We start from the raw sequence: 21,874 nt of genomic DNA, 5'->3' as shown, positions 1-21,874 counted from the left end.
TTGGAAAACAAACTGAAGAGTTGCCCAGTGTGTTAAAAATGGCCTAGGAAGCTTCGAGAAGCTTCACCCTGAAGAAAAACCAATCAGAGAGAGAAAGATTTACACATGAGAGTGATTTTTGCAACATCTTAACAATGAAAACCTGAAAATGAACTGTTTTCAGCCAGAATGAAACCATTGACAAAATGTTCACTTTCTGGTTTGGAAGCATACCACTTTTTTTCATTTAAAAACTTTAAGGATATTTCCAAAGCACAGGTCCTGGTTTCTCTCCCAACACTTGCAGTCCAGAGCCACTGACAGTGCCCCACGAAGACTGGTCCTTGGGGTTTAAGATGGGGTTTTCCTTTAAGAAAGTCCTCTTTGCCTACAGCCTTGGGGGCCTTGACAGTCAGCTAAAACCCGTTTTCAGCTAAAAACCGTTTCTGAAGTTCCTCTTCCATGAAAGGGAATTCCAACGGCTGATTCAAATCTAAACCACAGTCCAATCCCTGCTCGGAACCCCACAGTGGCAGCTCACGGCCCATAGAAGGAAATCTAAGTGCTCCAGACCCCCAGGCCTGACATCAGAGCCTGGACCAGTCTTGCCTTTCCCACCTCCCCAATTCTCTCCTCCCACACTCCCCCCAGCACCTGTCCGCACGTGTCGGCCACTCCCCAGCAAGCACCAGGCGCTCAGGGAGCCCACCACCCTGCTGCCCTGCCAGCACCAAGCATCCGCCAGGCAGATACTCAAAAGCTGTGTTCGAACCCTGCCCCAACACTGCTTCGTTCTCGAAGAAACTTTGGTCAGCGCCCTCCCTTGCTGACCCGTAGTCAGGAGCTGGTACCGGAGCCAGCATGTGACACATTCTACTCGCCACCTGGCCTGTCCCCAGCGGGATGCCTGCCTCTTACAGGGAAGCCTGCCCCCCTTCACTCTGGGGGCCTCACAAAGGCTGTGCACGCAGAACCCGTTCACTGAACACGGAGGTGCCCCATGGCACTTGGACCTGGATGGTTTGGGAAACAGGAGGACTGGTGATTTTGACTCATAGAGGATGCAGTGAAGGTCAGAGGGTCGCACACCGGCTAGGCATCCAGAGAAGGGAGGAAAGACTGGGGGTGGGAGTCTGGCTTCAAGGAAGCCCACAGTTAGAGGGCACACGTTGGGGGGGGGGGGGCAGCCCTCAGGAGCTCCAGCCTGGGACACTAAATCTGTCTCCAGCAGGCTGCTCTCCTGCCCCGCCACTGCAGCCAAGCATTTGGAAGACAAGTGTGGGTTATAAATCAGAAATGACATCACCCTAGCAGGTGGCTTTGGGTAAGCCCCATCTGAGTCCTGAGCCTCAGTTTCTCCATCTGTAAGAGAAAGGGGTGGACTGGTCTCTCAGTTCTTTCAGTGTGGTGTCTTTGGAAGCCCAAGAATGATCCAGAAAGGATTGGGGGGATGGAGGGTGACCTGTGTCTGAGCTGAAGCCCCACAACCCCCCCCCCCAGCTTGGTTGCCCCAACCAGGAGGTAGAAGCTATCCTTTCCTTCCCAAAAATATTTTTCTAGACCTGCCCCCCAGGCTCTGGGCTTTGAGCCGCAGATCCCTACAGAACCCAGAACTCCTGGAAGCAGAAGGGCCTCTGAACCCAGCCTGAGGACTGCACCAGATTAAATCACACCCAGAGTTGCCCATTTTGCAAAACTCTGTAATGCTGTTGTGATTAATAAAGGCAGCTTCTTCTAAAAAGGCTTACTATCTCACATAGCCTTGGTTCAATGGCAGGGGTCGAAACTTTCAGGGCAGGGGTCGAAACTCAAGCGGCTGCGAGGGGCCCAGGCCGTGAGAATCCGGGAGGTGTAGGCCACCTGGACGAGCTGCGGTTTTCCCAGGGGAAACAGCTCAGGGGTAAATCGAGGCAGGGGCGGGTCTCTGTCTGCCTCTGGGGGCTCTTTTGGCCTCTGAAGCCCGTGCAGGGAGCAAATTCTAACAATTAACAAAAAGTAAAAACGCAAACGCTGCACGGCTCCATCACTGCCAAGCCCTGCGCACGAGCGTGTCTCAGCGAGCGTGGGGGACAGTTTCTCCCCCGGTTTCGTAAATGAGGAAGGTGAGGCTCGGGAAGGTGAGGTCACCTGCCCAAGTCACACAGGTGTGGCGGCCCAGCATCCGACCGCGGTGCCGCCGCTCTGGGTCGCTAGCCCGACTGTGCGTCCCGCTACCCCCGGACGCGCGGGAGAGGGAGAGACAACGGGGTCCCCGAGGCCAGCAAGGGGCGGCTGCCCCAGGTGCGGGGTCCGCGGGCGCAAACGTGTCGAGAAGGCGCCCCCGGCCGGCGGAACAGTGTACCGACGTCCAGGTGTGCCCCGGGCGCGATCGCCGGCGGGGTACCGGTGAGCGCCCCAGGCCAGGGCGCCCGCGGTGGCGGGGTGAGGGGGGACGTGGGGACGCTACCTGGGTCGTGGAAGGGCACCAGCGCGTAGTTGGCGATGGCCTGGCTGCGGCGGCTCAGGCTGCTCTCCAGGATGCGTGAGGCGCCGTTGAGCACCTGCATCAGGTCGTCCCACATGGAGCCGGTGACATCGAAGACGATGGCCAGGGTGGCGTCCCCCGTGGGAAGGGGCAGCGCCGGCCGGGGCTCGCCGACCACCGCCGCCGCCGCCGCGGAGACCGCCATCAGCACCGGCAGGAGCGGCGCCCGGGGCATCGTGCTGAGCCGGGGCGACCGGCGGCGGCCGCAGCCGTGAAGGTGCGCGGGTCGCAGCGAGCGCGACGGTCCCGGACTCCCAGCGGCCGCCCAGCGCGCAGCGGCAGCGCGGCGTCTCGCTCGCTCTTGCGGGACGCGGGCTCGCGGCGGGTCCCCCTGCTGGGAGCCCGGGGCGGGTCCTAGAGCCCACCCCGTTCAGGGTCACGGCCCGCCTCCTCCGCTCCCCCCACCGTGACTCAAATTTTCCCGGCCCCGCGGTTCGCCAGTCCAGACCCGAGGTTAGCGGAGGACGCGGGGCGGACGGCAGCGGGGAGCTGGGGCGGCGGCCAAGGCGGCGAGGGCTGGGGACGCGCGGGACGCCGCGGACACCTGCGCCTCCCGCCGGGGGTGCGCCCCGCTGTGGGGGTGGAAGAGGGAGGGGCGACACGACGGCCCCTGTCCCGGAGGACTGGCCACAGCGGGCCCTGACTTTTGCCGCTCTCTCCACCCATCCCCCTAAACTGCCCCCAACCCCGACACCCAGAGAGACATTAAAAGGTCTTTTTCTTTCCACAGGGGGTCTGTGCTTCCCAAGTACTGCAATTATTAGGGTCATAACCAAGCACCCTAAGCTAAGCACCCACTACGTGCTAAGCGTGTTTACATAGTTATTATTTCCTCCGGTGCTCGCTGCAACCCTAGAGGGAAAGCACTAACACTAAGCCCATTTTACAGATGGACAAACTGAGGTTCACTTGGCAGCAAACTGATGGGAAGTCATTTGCCTAAAGCCACTCAGCTCTCAAGAGGCGAGACCAGACTGGAAGCCATGGTTAGAGAGATTCCAAAGCTCCTGGGCTTGGCTGGCTCCCCTAAGTGTTGGAAGACATTGTCAGGAGTCAGTCACCTGGTGACTCCGAGCAATGGCGATGGAGGCTGCCCCTCTGCCCAGCTGCCTCACCAGATCCGGTGACTGCATGTGAAGGTTACAGGGCACGTGTGATGGGTGTGTCTTGGTTCCCCCAGTTAGCTCCCAGTTCCTAGCCCAGTTCCTGGCACAGGGAGGAAACTCACTAAATGCTGCCTGAAGAGATAAGAGAGAGTGAGCCGGCCTGGTTTTGAGAGCCATGGGAGAGAAGGCCGCTTGCTCCCCACCTCAGGCTCTCCCCTGAGAGAACCATGCTCACAGGACAGGGACAGCAGCCCCCTAGACACAGCGAAGGGCTTTGGGTCTATAACTCATCGTTGTTATGGGGCGGGGGGATTTCTCCGGCCCCTGCCCCTTCAGACCCCGCAACCAGGAGGAAGTCGCCCCCTCCCAACCCATACGTCCTCCTTCCCTTCAGTCCGAGCTCATGGCCCATCTCTGATCCCTTGTCCCAGCATGGACCACACTATCACCAGTGTCATGTCACGTCTGTAGGTCTGTCCCTTCCACCCCGAACTGTGAGCCCCGGGGCAGCAGAGACCCAGTACCTGGCACACTCCAGGCGCCCGAGGAAGGTCGGTCACCTGAATGGGTCACCTGAATAGGTCAGCTTCTAGCTGGGCACTGGCAATGGTGGGGAGCAAGGGGGCGGCATCCCTGGGTGTGTTCAGGGACTCCCTGCTAGACCAGAGCAAGGCCCCTGTGTCAGAAGGGCTGGGGTCCAGGAGAGAGGATCTTCACGGAGCTCGCCGGCTCACGGGGTGTGGTGGGAACCAGGTGCCCGGGGCCACGCGAGGGTAGAACTCATGGCCATGTTCACCGGAAGTCGAGTCACCTGCACTTCTGAACACTGGCACTTTAAATCTCCCTGGGCTAAGGCCGTGATTGGCCCCAGAGCCTGGGCAGGGCTGGGCCAGCTGTTGGAGAAAGAAGAGAGGCTCCAGCTGTGGAAAAGCAAAGGCGAACAGGAGCCAGGATCAGGCCGGGCGCACAGTGACATTTCAGGCACAGCGTGGGGAACTTTGGGAACAAACAACTCCTTCAGTCATTCACTCCAGGGACATTGGCTGAGCCTAAGCTGGGTGTCAGGCACTCTGCTAGGCCCTGTTGGGGGAGGGGGGACATGCAGATGCAGAAGACATGCTTCCTACCCTGGGGAGTAGAGACAAGTAAACAAATAATTCTAAGTCAATGACATAAGTGCTAATAGGGGAATTACCAAGAGCTTTGGGAGCTCAGAGGAAGGAGGAGCTGAGCCTAAGGGGTCACTGGAGGTCACAGAGTGAGCCTGAGAAGGCTTGAAGAACAAGAAGGGAAGGGCATTAGGGGAGCGGGAACAGCATGTGCAAAGTGGGGGGCGGGTGGGCGGGGAGGCACCCACTGCTAGCCCCATGTGACTGGAAGGTGATGGCAGAAGAGGGGACAGAGGCCAGATCCCGAAGGACCTTAAATGGTTTGCGAAGAGCGTAGGATTTCTCCAAAGGCACTGGGGCAGGGAAGCAACCTGACCCAATCTGCATTTCAGAAAGGTCACAGCACAGAAGTTCAGAGGGGAGAACTTGCAGACACTAAGAAATTATAAACCTACTCTCCAAGGACGTGAAAGCAGAGCTGACCCCAAAGAAAACAAGATGCTTCTCCTTGGGCTGACCCCAAAGGCATGTGGGGTCATGGGTTTGAGTCCTGAAATAGCCTTGTGAACTTGACCAAGGCCCTCCCCCTCTCTGGCCCTTGGTTTCCCCATTTGTAAAATTATTTGAGGTGGAGGGGCGCTAACAGGAGGACCTCCAATGGTTCTTGCCGCCCACCACTCTAGACACACCTGCAGGAATCGCTTGGAGGCACAGGAAGGATTCAAGAAAAGGTCTGAGCTCATCAAGACAAAGCCTCCCCACCTGCCATGGGAGAGAACCAGGGGGTGGGGGGGCACCTGTCATTCTGTCCAGGGTGGCCAGGTTTACTGCCCCAAGCACGGGCCTCTCCAAGTCCTCAGAGCTTAGCAAGAATGTAACTATGGTCACCCCGAGTGAGCAAGGCCCCAGGTCCCAGCAAGAGCGCTGAAGGCCCAGAGGAAACAGCCCAGCCTTATCAATCAATTTCCATCCCACCATCTTGACCTTCCAGGCCACCTGGGAGCCCGCATTTTTGAACTTAAGATAATTCACATTTTTTCCCTATTTCCAGAAGGAGCGGTCTCAGAGGAGCTGGTTTTGTTTCCTAACATAACCACATGTTTGCTGTGGAGAGCACGGTGGGCCTGGCCCGTCCACTTGCAGGAAGAGCGCACTGTTACTGCTCACCCCACCGCCCTCTGCCTTGGCTTGGCTATCCAGTCCCGTCCACTGTGTCTACACTGGGGATCCAAGACCAGATGGGGGGCTGGATCAAAACCTAGGCCTCTGGACACTTGGCTGGTCAAAGAAAAGTGGCCCCTCCCTACCAGTGGGCTTTCCCTATGCTTCCTTTTGTCCCGCTCCCTAAATGCATCCTAGTGGGACCAAGTTAGAGTCTCTGATTTTAACCAGCACCTCTCCTCCCATTCCAGCCAACCCTTTTGCTGAGGGGCTCTGCCCTGTTCCTCTGAACCAGTGAAAACACAATGATGGAGAGCATTTGGCCAACCCTAACCCAGGGTCAGACGCTGTAGGACTCTGGGGAAGGGGGGGTTGGGGAGGGCTTGGACTCGAGTTTCAGACACTTAGCACCTTCGAAATGCTGAAGCGTGTTCCCACCCATGTTCAACCAAAATTCCCCAGGACAAAATTGAAGAGAAACAACCCGTATACAAGCAAGTGGGCTGCCCGTTGCTCTGCGGACAGAGACCCAGGACCCTGAGAAAAGTCTCAAAGCCTTGTTCCTTTATTCTGGGGAGGAATAGAAAAATTAAGTGAGGGCCCCGGAGGGCAGAGCTAGCAGGGAGTGTGAGCTACCGAGGAGGAGGAGGAGAGCCAGGAAGTTAGAATCTGCACAACAGCCAAGGGCTCCAAGCAGCCAGGCCCTTGAGTGATTTATGGCTGAATCCAATCCTTCTAAGGAACCAGCATCCAAATCACATGTACCCGAAGGAATGGTTTGAGACTGTCCCAAGAAATACTTGAGCAGCTCAAGAGACACGGGATCTCTTGCCCATCCCCATGTTTTCAAGAACAAATAATGAAATGGGCTTGACCCGAGCCAAGAGCTCTGAGACTCGCTCCCCACCACCCAGGCCTCTGGATGGAGCTCATGTGCCACCGAGCCACTGATGCTGTCATCAGGGCAGAAGCAGCCTGTCTCATTGGCAGCTCCCTGTGCTGTACACTAAGCCTTGTTGTCATTTATGGCCATCATGTCACCTCTGTCATTGTCATCGGTGGCTGGCAAGAATATCCAGAATGAGTTGAGGTTCACTGTCTGTCCCTTTTAATTTTGTGTTCGTTCTATCTATCTATAATTTAAAATTCCACTGAAGTGTTTCATACATTTTGACACAAACTGTTGACTTCTTGCCCCAAAGCCTTTCCCTCCTCCTTCCTGAAAAGCCTGGCTTTGCCCCTCTCCCCCCGGCTTCCTAATTCAGGATCAAAACCCAGTGTGTCTACACTTCTTCCATGTGACTTGAGGAAAAATGACCCTTTCCCCTCTCCAAGAGAAATCCTGATGGGATAGGTCACCTTGTGGTCCCACTCTTCTTGCCAGAGACTAGGCTGGGAAGGGGCATTTGATGCCATGCTGGCTAATGAGACATTAAAGGAACATGTGCTACTGTCTCCCCAGAGTCAGAGGACTTATGCTGCCTGATTTGCAGTCTTACTCCTAAACAACAGGAATGAAGATGGTATGATACAGGCAAAAAGAAAGATGAAGAGACCAACAGGACAGAAAAGAGCCCAGAAATAAACCCACACCTACATGGGCAATTGATTCTTGACAGAGGTGCCAGGGAGGAAAGGAAAGTCTTTTTCAGCGGACAGTGTTGGAACAATTGGATAACTGCATGGAACACCAACAGTCCTGGATCCCTACCTCACATCATACACAAAAGTTAATTTGAAAAGACTCATTGGCCTGAGTGTACGAACTAAACCCTAAATCTTCTAGAAAAAGAGTCACATAGAAGGAGGAGTCCTTCTTCTTCCACTTGTTATCATGTCTGCGTAGGACCCCTGGAACTTTGCAGCCTGAAACCATGAGGAAGCCAACCTAATGGAAGAGAGCTTTGGAGTGGTCCCATGTGTGACTTTCTCAACATGCGTGATAACGCATTTCTTTCCTGGTTAAGCCAATTGCATTGCATTCTCTGTTAATTGCAGCCAAAATTTTGCTCACAGAGCCATACTAATCCTTTCAACTTTCCCTCATATATGTGGTGTGCAACTTTACACAACTATTTCTACTAGGGCAGCAAAGAAACCAAGTACTAGGATCATCATGAGTAGTTTAAGGGATTATCAAACAACTCTCCTAGACCTAGGTTTCTTCTTTTGCGCTGACTTTGAACTCCAGCTCTTGGGCCAGGTGCCAAGATATTCTGCAGCGGAGAGCTGCAGAAAAGTGACCCACAAGAAAATGTCCCCCAAGTACAGAGACCGCATGTGACTCTCATTCAGAGCCCCAAGTCCTAGCACAGCCCCTGGCTCAGTAACTAAGTGTTGTGCAGATGGATGGCTGAACGGGAAAATCCGAGCCCTCCCACTCACTGTTTTATAAACCCACAAACTCAATCAATACAATTAAGTTCCATAAGCTCTATCCTTGCCCCTTTACTAAGTCCCCTTAACTTACACTCTCCCGTTATTTGAATAATTTCCCCCAGGTGTTTGAAGAACATGGTCAGAATTGGACAGTCTTTTGTTGGGGATAGGGTCATGAAAGAACAAGGCCCCCAAATCAGGACCCTTCCTGCCACAGCAGGTTTCCCACCTATGAGGCCTAAGTGCCCACCATGAGTACAATTTCCTCCATGTTCCGTGGCAAAGGATTTGCCAGTATTTGCTACAGAAGGCTCCTGAGATACAGCACTTGGCTCAGAGAAGGTAAGCCTAGCCCTTTCTCATTGGTCTATTAGCTTGGATTGTTCAGCAGACCAGCTCTTGTCAAACAGAAGATTCTGAGAGCCTGTCTCTAAGGCAATGGGAGGGAAGCATGACAGCCAAGAAAAATCACGGCCGAGCATTGAAAGATGCCAGGTCAAGAAGAGCAGGGCAACGGGGATGTTAGGTGGGGTGGCTGCTGTGAACGCTGGGCATTTCCTCAAAAAAATCAAACACGGAATTACAATGTGGTCCAGCATTTCCACTCCCAGGTATAGACCCCAAAGAATTGAAAACAGGTGTTCAAACAAGAACTCACACACCCGTGTTCATAACAGCATGACTCCCGATAGCCAAGAGGTCGAAACAATCCAGATGTCCATCACAGATGAACAGATCAACAAAATCTGGTCTTTCCAAATAACAGAATATCATTTAGCAATAAAAAGGAATTGCTGACATAAGCCACAGCATGGATGAACTTTAGAAACATGATATTAAGTAAAAGTAGCCAGACACAAAAGACCACAGACTGTCTGGTTCCATTCATACAGGGTCACATAAACAGAATCTGGAAATATCCAGAATATGAAATAGGCAGATCCATAGAAACATAAAGCAGACAGGTGGTTGGCTAGAGCTGGGGGTAGGGGAGAGAGAGGGGGCAGTGACTGTTTCGTAGGTATGGGGTTTCTTCTGGGGTGATGAAAATGTTCTGGAATCAAATAGGGTTGATGACTGCATCGCACCATGCATGGACTAAAGTCACTGGATTGTATACTTTAAAGTAATTAAAATGGTGAATTTTATGTTAGGTGTATTTCAACACACAAACACACAAACACACACACACGAGAAGAGGCAGGATGTGGATGTCTGGGGAGGACGGGTGGAAAACCAAAGGAAGGCTTCTGGATGACCAGGGGATCTGTGGAAGCCAGCTCTGGTGACAGGGAGCCCAGCCCCCGCAGGCGGGGGCGCTGGATTCTCCCACCGCGGGGAGCCCCGCCCCCCAGCCTCCTTTACCTTCCTGCCAATTCAACCCCCCCCCCCCAGGAAATCTGCACGGAAAGATCCCTAGTGTCATGGAGGTGATATCCATCAAAGAAACAGATCGATCTGACAATTGAGGCATGGCAGCTGACCTTTGATAAAAGCAGAGAATTGAAAAAAAAAAAAGGAATCAGATTAAAGATGTTTAAATCCATGGTGCCTAGAGCTGCTTCCCAAGAAACCCCACTTGGAAAATCTGAGGGAGAGAAATGATGCGACCCAGCCCAGACATCAAGCCATGACCTTCTTAGCATGGAGAGGGGCTGCGTGCCAAGTGGCAAGATTTATGGGGCAGACTCCTTGCAAAAGGAGATCTATTACCTCCTATTTGACATTTAGTGAAAAACAGACTTACAAGGCAGGAGGGAAGGTCTGGCCGGGCAGGGACAGCGGTGTGAGCTGCAGCCCCCTCATTCCCAGGCTTGTTCCCGCGTGGTTAGCACCAGGTGAAATTCTCTAGCTCACCCATGACTGCCCAACAGCTGCTCACATCAGCAAAAGTCAGCTTCTGTGGCCTACAGTTAAGAACACAGACCCACTGCTTCCTACAGATAGCTTCCTACAGACTGGTAGCTTCCTACAGACTTCCTCCAGGGACAGGACGGTCACGGATCCAGGCTGAACTAATCCTACTGTCCCAGCCCTCCGGCTGCAGGAATTGGTCTGGAGGTGGACATGTGACCCCAGAAGAACCAATCAACGTCCTTCCCTGGGATGTTGCTACTGGGGAAGACTCTTGTTTCTGGGGTGTTGGGACTCCGAGACTTCCGGTGGGAGGATGGCTACAGCCTGTTCCCCACTCCCCCAGGAGGAGACCATCCCAGTAGGAGGAGACAGCAAAACCAGCAGAGAGCAAGAGAGAGAAACCTGACATCCTTCATTGTGATGCCCCGCCCCGCCAGTGGTGTGATCGTGCGCTTTGATAAGTCCCCTTTCTTTCTCAGGGGTCTGTGGATGGGTTTCTGCTATTTACAATAAAACCCTAAATATTAAAGGTGGAGAAATTGCTGCTTTATTCAGGAAATGGCCTCATGGGCTGATGTTTCTCTTGGACTAGCAGCTGACTTACAGTTAGTTGAAAGCAGCAGAATCCCCGAGAATGGAAAGACCATAAGCAGAACAGGCCAGTAATAGTCGGTCAGCAAACATTTAATGAACATCTTCTTTTTTTTTTTTTTTAAAGATTTTATCTATTTATTTGACAGAGAGAGATCACAAGTAGGCAGAGAGGCAGGCAGAGAGAGAGGAGGAAGCAGGCTCCCTGCTGAGCAGAGAGCCCGATGCGGGACTCGATCCCAGGACCCTGAGATCATGACCCGAGCTGAAGGCAGCAGCTTAACCCACTGAGCCACCCAGGTGCCTCTTTAATAAACATCTTCTTAAGGCTGGGTCCTTCCGCTGTCTGTAAAATGATCTGGCATCCAGCAAGCACTTATTATTGCGAGGTATAGCAAGCTGTTGTTACACTGGTCCTCGTGTCCCCTTCCCGAATACAGGGAGGAGGGACAGGAGAGGGCAAGATGGGTGGGGTGTAGGACAGGCTGTTTCCCCTTTTCCTCCAAACATCTCCAATTAAGACCCCACCCCAAGTGGTTCCTCCCAACTCTGTGAACTTGAAAAAGAGGAAAATATATTTTTTGATGTAACCAGGAAACTGTGCTCACTGAGGGAGTTGATGACCTGCTCTTGGAGGCAGCGGTTGGCTTGGAACACAGTACCGCCGTACTGAAAGGAGTTCCCTGACTTCCAGCTTGTAATGTTCTTGCCAAGTCTCCCCTGCTGGCACGGGGACCACAACCCTGTGCCTTCTGGGACTGGAAGGAGAGAAAAGCTACTGCCCCAAGCTCCTGTACGGTGTCCCCCTAATTAATGCATTGAGTTTGACGGCTTGGCCTTGGTCTGACCTTCAGATCAGATCAGCAAGACATCACAGCCAGAAGAAACACAAGTGCAACTCGAAGGTATCAGTCAAGTCAGTCCTTACGGAAGACTTGGAGGTGTTATGGAGGGGGCGATCACACTTCACAATGCCCATTCCGATCTCGCAAAGTCCCCTTTCCACACATCCCCAAAGGTGTCCCCTTCTCACAGCTGCACCTCCAAATTTTTCTACTCCTCTCCCTCACTCCAGTGCCCCACTCCCTTCCAATCCATCATCTCCTCCTTCCAATAGGATGGAGCCCTTTTTATTTTATTTTGTTTTATTTTATTTTAGTTTCATTTCGTTTTTATTTATTTGAAGTAATCTCTACACCCAAAGTGGGCTTGAACTCAGGACCCCAAGATCAAGAGTAGTATGCTCTACTGACTGAACTAGCCAGGCATGTCAGCAGTAAGCCCTTTTTAAATTTTTTTTTTCAATATTTTATTTACTTATTTGACAGACAGAGATCACAAGTAGGCAGAGAGGCAGGCAAAGAGAGGGGGGTAAGCAGGCTCCCTGCTGAGCAGAGAGCCCCATGCGGGGCTCGATCCCAGGACCCTGGGATCACGACCTGAGCCGAAGGCAGAGGCTTTAACCCACTGAGCCACCCAGGCGCCCCTGTAAGCCCTTTTTTAAAATGCAAATTAACTTAGCCCCTTTAGACTCGTCCCTACTTCATCTATCATCCCCATCAGCCCACAGAATTTCAGGGAAGACAACAAAATGTTCATTAGGAGTTCAAGGAGGGGGAAAGGCACTGACTGCACAGCCTCCATCAGCCTTCTCCCCGCAACAGGGTCATAAGAAGAGCATAAGAATAAGTAAGTTCTAGGCATATGTGTGTTTGGATGTACACAGGTCATGTCTGGAAATCAACCATTAACCATGAGCTCCCCCTTAGGGAGCGTGGGGACCGGTGTGTTTCAAATTCATGTGTGTCCACCTCCTAACATGGTGCAATGAAGGACACCAGAGCTGCCGTGAGGACAGCGCTTTGGAGACCAAGCGATCTTGTTCTGCCCAAGTGTCATCTTGTAAACCTGTTGGACAAACTTCTACACGCAGTGGCCGCTTCTCTCCACAGTTGACCGAGCTAGTAAATAGACAAGCCACAAGGAGACAGAAGAGCTGAGCACCACCCTCAACCACCTATCTCTGACATACAGAGAACATTCCACCCAACAACATCAGAATACACGTTCTTCCCAACTGCAGCTGGGACGAAGACCAAGATACACCATGGCCTGGGTCATCACAAACCTTCGCCAACTTAAAAGAATTAGAATACAGAAAGTATGTCCTCTGACCATCATGGCGTTAGACTAGAAATCAAGTAGGAAAATGAAATGACAGTATTTCAAACTATTTGGGATGCACCTAAAGCCAAGGAAAGTCTACAGCATTAAATGCTTCTGTTAGAAAAGAACCAGCATCTCAAATCAATAATCTAGGCTTCACCTTTAAGAAACTAGAGAAAGAAGTTCAGAATAAATACAAACCATAAAGAAGGAAACAGAGATTAGAGCTGAAAGCAAGGACCGTGAAACCAGAAAAATCAGGGGAAAAAAAAAAAAAAAAGAGTCCACGAGGCCAAAAGCTGGTTCTCTGAAAAGATCAATACAATTAATAAACTTCCAGCAAACGGACAAAGATGAAAAGAAAAAAAAAATCGTCTATATGAAGAATAAAAGAAGGGATATCACCATTAGCCACACAGACATTAAAGGGGTAACAAGGTAAAAGAACAACTGTGTGTGCTCGGGGTACCTGGATGGCTCAGTGGGTTAAGCCTCTGCCTTCACCTCAGGTCATGATCCCAGGGTCCTGGGATCGAGCCCCACATTGGGCTCTCTGCTCAGCAGGGAGCCTGCTTCCCCCCTCTCTCTCTGCTGGCCTCTCTGTTTACTTATGATCTCTATCAAATAAATAAATAAAATCTTTAAAAAAAAAAAAGAACAACACAGTTGTTGTGCTCATAAACGCAATAATGACTGTGAAATTAACAAGTTCCTCAAAAATGATAAAGGAGCAAAACTCCACTGAGGTGAAACAGTTAACCAGATTCATCCTGTAACTAACTGAGAAAATGGGAGCGTTCCTCTCTTGGTTTCAGCTCAGGTCATGATCTCAGGGTCGTGGGATCCAGTCCCATGTCCGACTCCCCGCTCAGCACGGAGTCTGCTTGAGGATTCGCTCTCTCCCTCTGCCCCTCTCTCCATGTTCTCTCCCTCTCTCTCAAATAAATAAATTAATCTTTTAAAAAAGATAAAAGATTTAGGGACACCTGGGTGGCTCAGTTGGTTAAGCAGCTGCCTTCAGCTCAGGTCATGATCCCAGTGTCCTGGGATCGAGTCCCGCATCGGGCTCCTTGCTCAGCAGGGAACCTGCTTCTCCCTCTGACTCTGCCTTCCACTCTGTCTGTCTGTGCTTGCTCTCGCTCGCTCTCTCTCTGACAAATAAACAAAATCTTAAAAAAAAAAAAAAAAGATAAAAAATTTAAAAATTTTGTAGTGAATCTTAAGAGAACCTTCCAAAAAGGAGCACTTCTTGTCCAGAAAATTTACTGCTAATCATACCAAATATTTAAAGGGCAGGGGAGGATTCTTCCCAATAAAAGAAAAGGGAACATTTGGGTACCAGGATTACCCTGAGACCCAAACCAGATAAATATATGCAATAAAAGGAAACTACAGACCAATATTTCTCATGATAGATGCAAAAATCTTCAACAACATTTTAGCAAACCAAATGCAGAAAATAAAAAAATACACCAAGACCAAGTGAGGGTAAGCCCAGATATGCAATATTCAGTATTTGCTAGCAGTCTGTGCTGTGTAATCTACCACATGAAGAAAAAGTACATGATCAAATCAACTGATTCAGAAAAAGAATTTCACAAAATTCAATATCCATTCATGAAAAAACCCTCAGCAAATAGGAATGGAAGCCAATTTACTCAAACTGATCAATGACATCTAGAAAAAACTGCAGCTACCATCAGACTTAGTGGTGAGAGACTGAACAGCCTCCCCCTAACACTGGGAACAAAGGAAAAGATATCCACTCACACCCCTCCTTCCCAACATTGTATGGGAAGTCCTAGTCAGTGTAGCAAGGCAAGGAAAAAAGGTGGGGGCTGATTACAGACTGGAAAGCAAGAAATAAAATTGCCTCTCTTTTCAGATGACTTGACTGTCAGAATGGGAAAATCCAATAAATTTACCTCCCAAAAATCACAGAACTGGTTTGTGAGTTTCCCAAGGAGGCAGAATCAAGGTCAACACACAAAAATTCATCTTATTTCTACCTATGAGTAAATGAACAATCAGAAATCAAAAATTTAGGGGCCCCTGGGTGGCTCGGTCGGTTACGTGTCTGCCTTTGGCTTGGGTCATGATCTCCAGGTCCTGGGACTGAGCCCCGCATCAGGATCTCGGCTCAGTGGGGAGTCTGCTTCTCCCTCTCCTTCTGTGTTCTCTCTCCCTCTCTTGCTCTCTCTCAAATAAATAAATAAAATCTTTTTTAAAAAAATAAAAAATTTAAAGATACTGTTTTACAATAAGCCCCCAAGAGGAGACACCTAGGTATAAATCTAACGAAACATCTACAGGCTCCATATGTTGAACACAATAAGATGCTAATGAAAGGAAGCAAAAAAAAAAAAAAATCTAAAGAAATGAAAAGATGCACTGTGTTTATGGGTCAGAAGACTCAGCATAGTAGAAATATCACTTCTCCCCAGATCAATCTTTCAATGCAATTTCAGTACAGATCTCAGCAGGATTTAAGATCTAAACTCACTGATTCTAAAATTCCTACTGAAAGGCAAAGAAACGAGAACACGCAACGCAATTCTGAAAAAGAATAAATCGGGAGGATTCATGCTCCTCAATTTTAAGACTTACTCCAAGCAACAGTTAACCAGTCCAGCCTGGACAAGGGAAGAGCCACATAGGTCAAGGAAACAGAAGAGACGAGGCCAAAAATAAACACTCATGATTATGGCCAATTGATTTTGACAAAGGCATGAAAGCAATTTAATGGAGAAAGGATAAATTCTTCAACAGTGATCTTGGGACCATCAGGACCGCCATATGCAAAAACTAACAACACAATAAAAAAAGAATCCTGACCTATACAAAAACCAACTCAAAATGGAGCATAGATCTAACTATACAAACCATGAAACTATAAGACTTTTAGGGAAAAAGAAAAAAAAAAAGAAGATATTTATGACTTGGAGGTAGACATCGAGATCTCAGAGGTGTCACCAAAAACACAACCCGTACGGCAACAAACAGATTGGACTTGACCACAATTGGAAATGTTTGCTCTGGGAAAGATACTGTTAAGAGAAAGGAAAGACAAGCTGTAGTTTTTGAGAAAATATTGGCAAATCACACATCCCACGTAGGACTTGTATTCAGGATGCACAAGGAACTCTCAAAGCTTGACAGCAAGAAAACACCCCCAGGAGGACATATGGAAGGCCAACGCGCAATATGTTCAGTTATCATTAGCCATCAGGGAAACGCACGTTAAAGCCATGGTGAGATGCGCTACGCACCTCGCAGAACAGCAAGATAAAAAGGTAAAAGTAAATAAAAACAAAAAGAGTGACAACACTCAGTGCTAGTGAGCATGTGGAGGAACTGGGACTCATTCACTCGTGGCAGGTGGAAATGCGGAGTGAAACATACACTTGCCATGTGACCCAACCGTCCCACTCCAGGGCATTTAGCCTCGAGAAATGAAGATTTATATTCATTCAAAACCTTACGCATGAATGTTCGCAGCAGCTGATCATGATCGCCAACAACCGGAAATGACTCAAATGTCCTTCAGCAGGGGAGTGAATCCCTCCGTGCTACCCTGTAAGGCAGGAAGGATTGCCGGCATAGGCGACAAGGCGCACAGACCGAGGGAATGAAGCCAGCCTAAAAGGTTACAGCTGCATGTTGGCTGGTGCCCTTGGGAGGTCAAGGTGACATCTGAAACAGATCCCTTGTACTCAGAAGGCAAGGAGAGGTCAAAGACCAAGGAGGCGGGCCACTCCAGATGGCTAGCTGGCAGATTTAAAGAAGCAAGGAAACGTACCTAGGAAGCTTGTCTTGGGGGCCACAAGGTGGGTAGGTCTCCCCAAGCACCGCCAGAAGTTAAAAGTTAAAAAGTTAAAAGTTAAAAAGCCTATAGAGACTTTCTGGAGCTCCATCATATACACCATCCAGGGGATCCCCAAACATCTTACTCTTTCAAGGCTCTGTGCCCCCAAACTCAGCTCCTCCTATGGGGACGGGCAGGGGCCGGGACTTAGACTCCCAGGACAGGGGGAGGCAGTGAAGAGGCTCTGATTGCCCAGGTCTGGCTCGTGGGTCAGTAGGACGATCTCGTCCTCTCAATGACCTCCCCCTACAGGGCATGTTTCCATTTTTAGAACATTCTCAAAAAGACAAAACTCTAGTGACAGAGACACGAACCAGTCAGAGTGAAGGGAGCCGACCACTTCAAGAGACAGCATGAAACTCTTCCTTTGAGGTGACAGATGTGTTCTGGATCCTGAAGGTGGTGGGGGTTACACGGACTTAAACAGGGGTTAACACTCAGAGAACTTGACAACAAAAAGTGGAGTCAGATTTGCTGTATTTTATTTTATTTTTTAAAGATTTTATTTATTTATTTGACAGACAGAGATCACAAGTAGGCAGAGAGGCAGGCAGAGAGAGAGAGGAGGAAGCAGGCTCCCTGCCGAGCCGAGAGCCCGATGCGGGGCTCGACCCCAGGACCCTGAGATCATGACCTGAGCTGAAGCAGAAGCTCAACCCACTGAGCCACCCAGGCGCCCCAGTTTTGCTGTATTTTAATTCAAAAACAAAAATTAAAAAACACAGAAGCCTAAGAAGATTAGTGTAGAATATAGAAAGAGTTATCAGTCTATAGTTCTGAAAGTTATATATATGAAGTTTTAGTTATTTTTTTTTTAATCCATTTATTTGACGGAGAAAGAGAACACAAGCAGGAGGAGCAGTAGGAAAAGGGAGAGGGAGAAGCAGGCGCCGGAGCCTGAGGCGGGACTCGACCGCAGGACCACGGGACCACCACCTCAGGGGAAGGCAGACACTTAACCACTGAGCCACCCAGATGCCATAAGAGTTTTATTTTTTAAGCAATCTCTACCCCCAACATGGGACTCGAACTCACAACCCCGAGATCAAGATTCGCAGGCTCTACTGACTGAGCCAGCCAGGCGCCCCTATATGAGTTTTGAAATTCAGATATTTTTCTTCTAAAACCAAAACATTTTCAGCGCAGAAAATTATTTTAAAAATGAAGACACAAGATGGAGATTTAAAATATTTCTTAAGGGGCACCTGGGCGGCTCAGTGGGTTGAACCTGTGCCTTCGGCTCAGGTCATGGTCCCAGGGTCCTGGGATCGAGCCCCACATTGGGCTCTCTGCTCAGCGGGGAGCCTGCTTCCCACTTTCTCTCTCTGCCTGCCTCTCTGCCTACTTGTGATCTCTGTCAAATAAATAAATAAATAAATCTTTAAAAAAATAAAAAATACAATATTTCTTAAGCCAGTGTCCCAGGGATAAAGCCACTGTTATCTTGGTAAATATTAACTACAGACCTCTCTGCCTTTGCCTGGGTCCCTTTGTCTATGATTAAAACACAGAAAAACAAACACCCACAACAAAAAGCTGTAAGCAACAAACCTGTGTTTCTCACAGTTCTGGAGGCTGGAACGTCCAAGGTCACGCTGCCGGCAGATTCCATGTCTGGAAAGAACTCACCTCCTTGCTCATAGATGAGCTTCTCCACACTGTGTCCTGTCTTCACTGGCTGGAAGGCGCCAGGGAACCCCTCTGGGGTCTCCTTCGTGAGAACACTAATCCCATCCACAGGGGGGACTCCGCCCTCCTGACCTCATCAGCTCCCAAACGCCCCATCTCCTAATGTCATCACCTTGGAGGTTAGGATTTCAGCTTAATGAATTCCGGGGCGGGGGGGGGGGTGGCGAAGTGACACTATCCCATCTTATTTTCTTCAACCTGATTTTCAGTGGCTGCTTTGTAACCCATTGTACCACGGGGATCCCATAACCCATGTAGATAATGCCCTATAATCAGACACTTTCTTACATTGTGTCCTATCTTGAATATTACATACGTGACAGCAAAATTTTCCAAAGGATAAAAACAGGATTCTCATACAAAGGTTGGGGTTGTACACCATGGGTGGACCAAGAAGTGCTGACAGATGCTGAATTAGATACAACACTGGGATTATTGGAGGGCAACTTTTCTCCCTGGCAGAAAAGGAAATCTTGGCACTTTATAAATTGCTTACAAATTAGCCTGAAACTTCCCAGAGATGTAAGATAGCAGATTCCCTAATGCACAGTGATTAGAAAGTCAAAGGAAGTTACAGCTCCTAAGAGAATCAATCCATCTTGGAAAATACTACAGCCTGAATTTTAAAAGGATGACTTTTTGCCTTATTTTCACATTTTGAATTACTTTCCTATATCCAAACAAGTCTTATTTTTATTAACAGTCAGTGAGCACCTTGTAACTGAATTTGGCCCATGTCCGTAATTCTTTTGGATGGAAAGTTTTCTGGAAGCAGAATTCTAAGTTGAAGAATTGAAAAAATATATTTTTAAGCTTTTCTTTTCTTTTTCTTTTTTCTTTTTTCTTTTCTTTTTCTTTTTTTTTTTTTTGAGAGAGAGACCCTAAGTGGGGGTGGGGCAGAGGGAGAGAAAGAATCCCAAGCAGACTCCTTACTGAGGGCAGAGACCAACATGCGGCTCGATCTCATGACCCTGAGATCAGGATCTGAGCTGAAAGCAAGAGCTGGTCACCCAACTGACTGAGCCACCCAGGGGCCCCCAAAATACATGTTTTTTGTGCCTTCAAAAAATCTGTACCAGGGCGCCTGGGTGGCTCAGTGGGTTAAGCCGCTGCCTTCGGCTCAGGTCATGATCTCATCGTCCTGGGATCGAGTCCCGCATCGGGCTCTCTGCTCAGCAGGGAGCCTGCTTCCCTCTCTCTCTCTCTCTCTGCCTGCCTCTCCATCTACTTGTGATTTCTCTCTGTCAAATAAATAAATAAAATCTTTAAAAAAAAAAAAATCTGTACCAGCACAGCCTCCATCCACAGTGCATGGAGGTCTTCATTCTCCTACACCTCCCCAATATCAGAAGTTATTCTAGGGGCACCTGGCTGGCTCAGTCGGTGAAGCATGTGACTCTTGACCTTAGGGTGGTGAGTTCAACCCCCATGTCAGGAGTAGAAATCACTTAAAAATAAAATCTTTAAAGATAATCATAATAAAAATATTTTTAAGAAATTAAAAAGTAAAAAAAAAAAAAAAAATCTGGGGGAGCCTGGGTGGCTCAGTTGGTTAAGTGTCTGCCTTCAGCTCAGGTCAAGATCTCAGGGTCCAGGATCGAGCCCCGAGTCTAGCTCTGTGCTCAGCGGAAAGTCTGCTTCTCCCTCTCCTCTGCCCCTCCCCCTGCTTGAGTTCTCTCTCTCTCAAATAAATAAATAAAATCTTTAAAAAATATATATGAGGGTTGTGTGTGTGACCACTCATTCATCAGCGTTATTGCTCACCTGGTGGCACAGCGTGAAACTCCAGGTCCTCCTGCTCACTCTGAGCACGGACGGGAGCTACTTGGAGAGCCTGTCATTAAGCAGACCTGCTGGGAGGGAGGGGCCCCTTTCCCTTCCGCAGCTCCGTACGGGCTTGGTCAACCTTCTTCAAGACTGGGGAGCACAGAAAAAGTGTCACAAGGAAAGGAATCCTGATACGTGCCACAGTGTGGATGAAACTCAAAGGCGTCATGTTAAATGGAGGAAGCCAGACACAAAGGGACAGATGTCGTCTGATTCCATTTATACCAAACACCCAGAAGAGGCAACTCCACAGAGACAGAAAGCAGACTTGCGGCTGCCAAGGGCTGAGGACAGGGGCGAAAGGAGTGACTGCTTAATTGGGAACAGGGCTTCTTTCTGGGGTGATGAAAATGTCTTGGAAGCACCAGAAAGTAACCCTCAGACTGCAGGGAGAGAAGGACCCTTGCTTCTGAGCTCTTGGCTCACTCTGTTAGATATTTGAAGCCCACGGGCGCCTGGGTGGCTCAGTGGGTCGGGTCTCTGCCCTCGGCTTGGGTCATGGTCTCAGGGTCCTGGGATCGAGCCCCACATCGGGCTCTCTGCTCAGCAGGGAGCCTGCTTCCCCCTCCCCCTCTGCCTGCCTCTCTGCCTACTTGTGATCTCTCTCTCTCTCTCTGTCAAATAAATAAATATTTTTTAAAAAATATTTGAAGCCCATTCCATTTATGTGATTTCCTTTGGGTCTTTCATTTTTGTAGAACTCTTGATGGCACAGAGGCGTTCAGTATATGATCTTTTCCACTGTAAACACACATGCACAGAAGAGGGAACAGAAGCTGCTCAGCGTCTCCAGCTGGGGCTTCCGCTGGATCTGAACCCGGTCTGCCTGACCTGAGGCCAGCCAGCAGCTGCAGTGAGGTGCAGCCCCAGGACGGCCAGTGGGGACGGGGACTCCGGAAGTGGCTGACCATTCCCCGGGGCTGGGGCTCCCTGCATGACCTGCTTCTGCTGGCAAGGAACTAGGGACACATTACAAATCATTTCATTACACTTTATGGGAAAAGATCATTTTCTCATCGTTCTGCGTCCCCTGTGTCTCCGTACGCTGTCAATTGTCTGCGGGCGCTGAGCAGAGTTCAGTCCATTTTTTGCTGGATATTGATCTGGGGGATCTCCAGGTATGGATTCTGGTCACAGAGACTGCCAACAGCTGGGCTGCATTTGAGGCAGACTTCCCTGCTCATCGTAGAGTGAACCCTTGTGGCTCCGGGAAAGGAGGGAGCTGGGAAGGCAGCAGCAAGGTCAGGGTGAAGTCTAAACCCCCCACGGGCGGGCAGGAAGCAGGAACTTTCCCCCTGCTGCTGGCACAGCATCCTTTTTGTGGGCTTGTGGTGTTCCAGAGAGAGCATCATGGGCAGGGGTGAGGCAGGGCAGAAGCTGTGTTCGCACCGAGGGAGTCTCCCTTGGCTAACAAATGGTTTTACATTCCATGTTTTCCTCTAGAATTTGGGACTCGGACCAGGATCTTGAAGGCAGTCTCTCCAGGGGCAGAAGTGGGGAGAAATAGAAGCCGAAGGTCTTGTCACTGGACCCAAATGGGGCCAAATGAAAGGGGCGGCAACTTCGGGATGGCGAGCTTCGGGTATTAACACCAGGTTCTTTGCTTTGTGAAAGGCCTCCA

The 21,874-nt window shown here is 49.8% G+C and overlaps 1 protein-coding gene across 1 annotated transcript in view; it reads right to left on the bottom strand.

Annotated features, from left to right (window-relative positions):
- Window positions 1-2,810, bottom strand: part of HMCN2 (hemicentin 2) — a 140,463-nt gene extending 137,653 nt beyond the window's left edge. Inside the window, exon 1 of the mRNA XM_082695922.1 lies at window positions 2,426-2,810. Coding sequence (XP_082552048.1) covers window positions 2,426-2,678 — 253 coding nt within the window. The 5' untranslated portion in view covers window positions 2,679-2,810. The remainder of the gene's footprint in view (window positions 1-2,425) is intronic.
- Window positions 2,811-21,874: the final 19,064 nt, after the last annotated feature.

The sequence above is a fragment of the Mustela nivalis genome (genome assembly GCF_964662115.1).
Source record: "Mustela nivalis genome assembly, chromosome: 13".
Taxonomy (NCBI): Eukaryota; Metazoa; Chordata; class Mammalia; order Carnivora; family Mustelidae; genus Mustela; species Mustela nivalis.
Note: the sequence above shows the minus strand (reverse complement) of the source record. Positions and strands in the feature narration are given on the sequence as shown.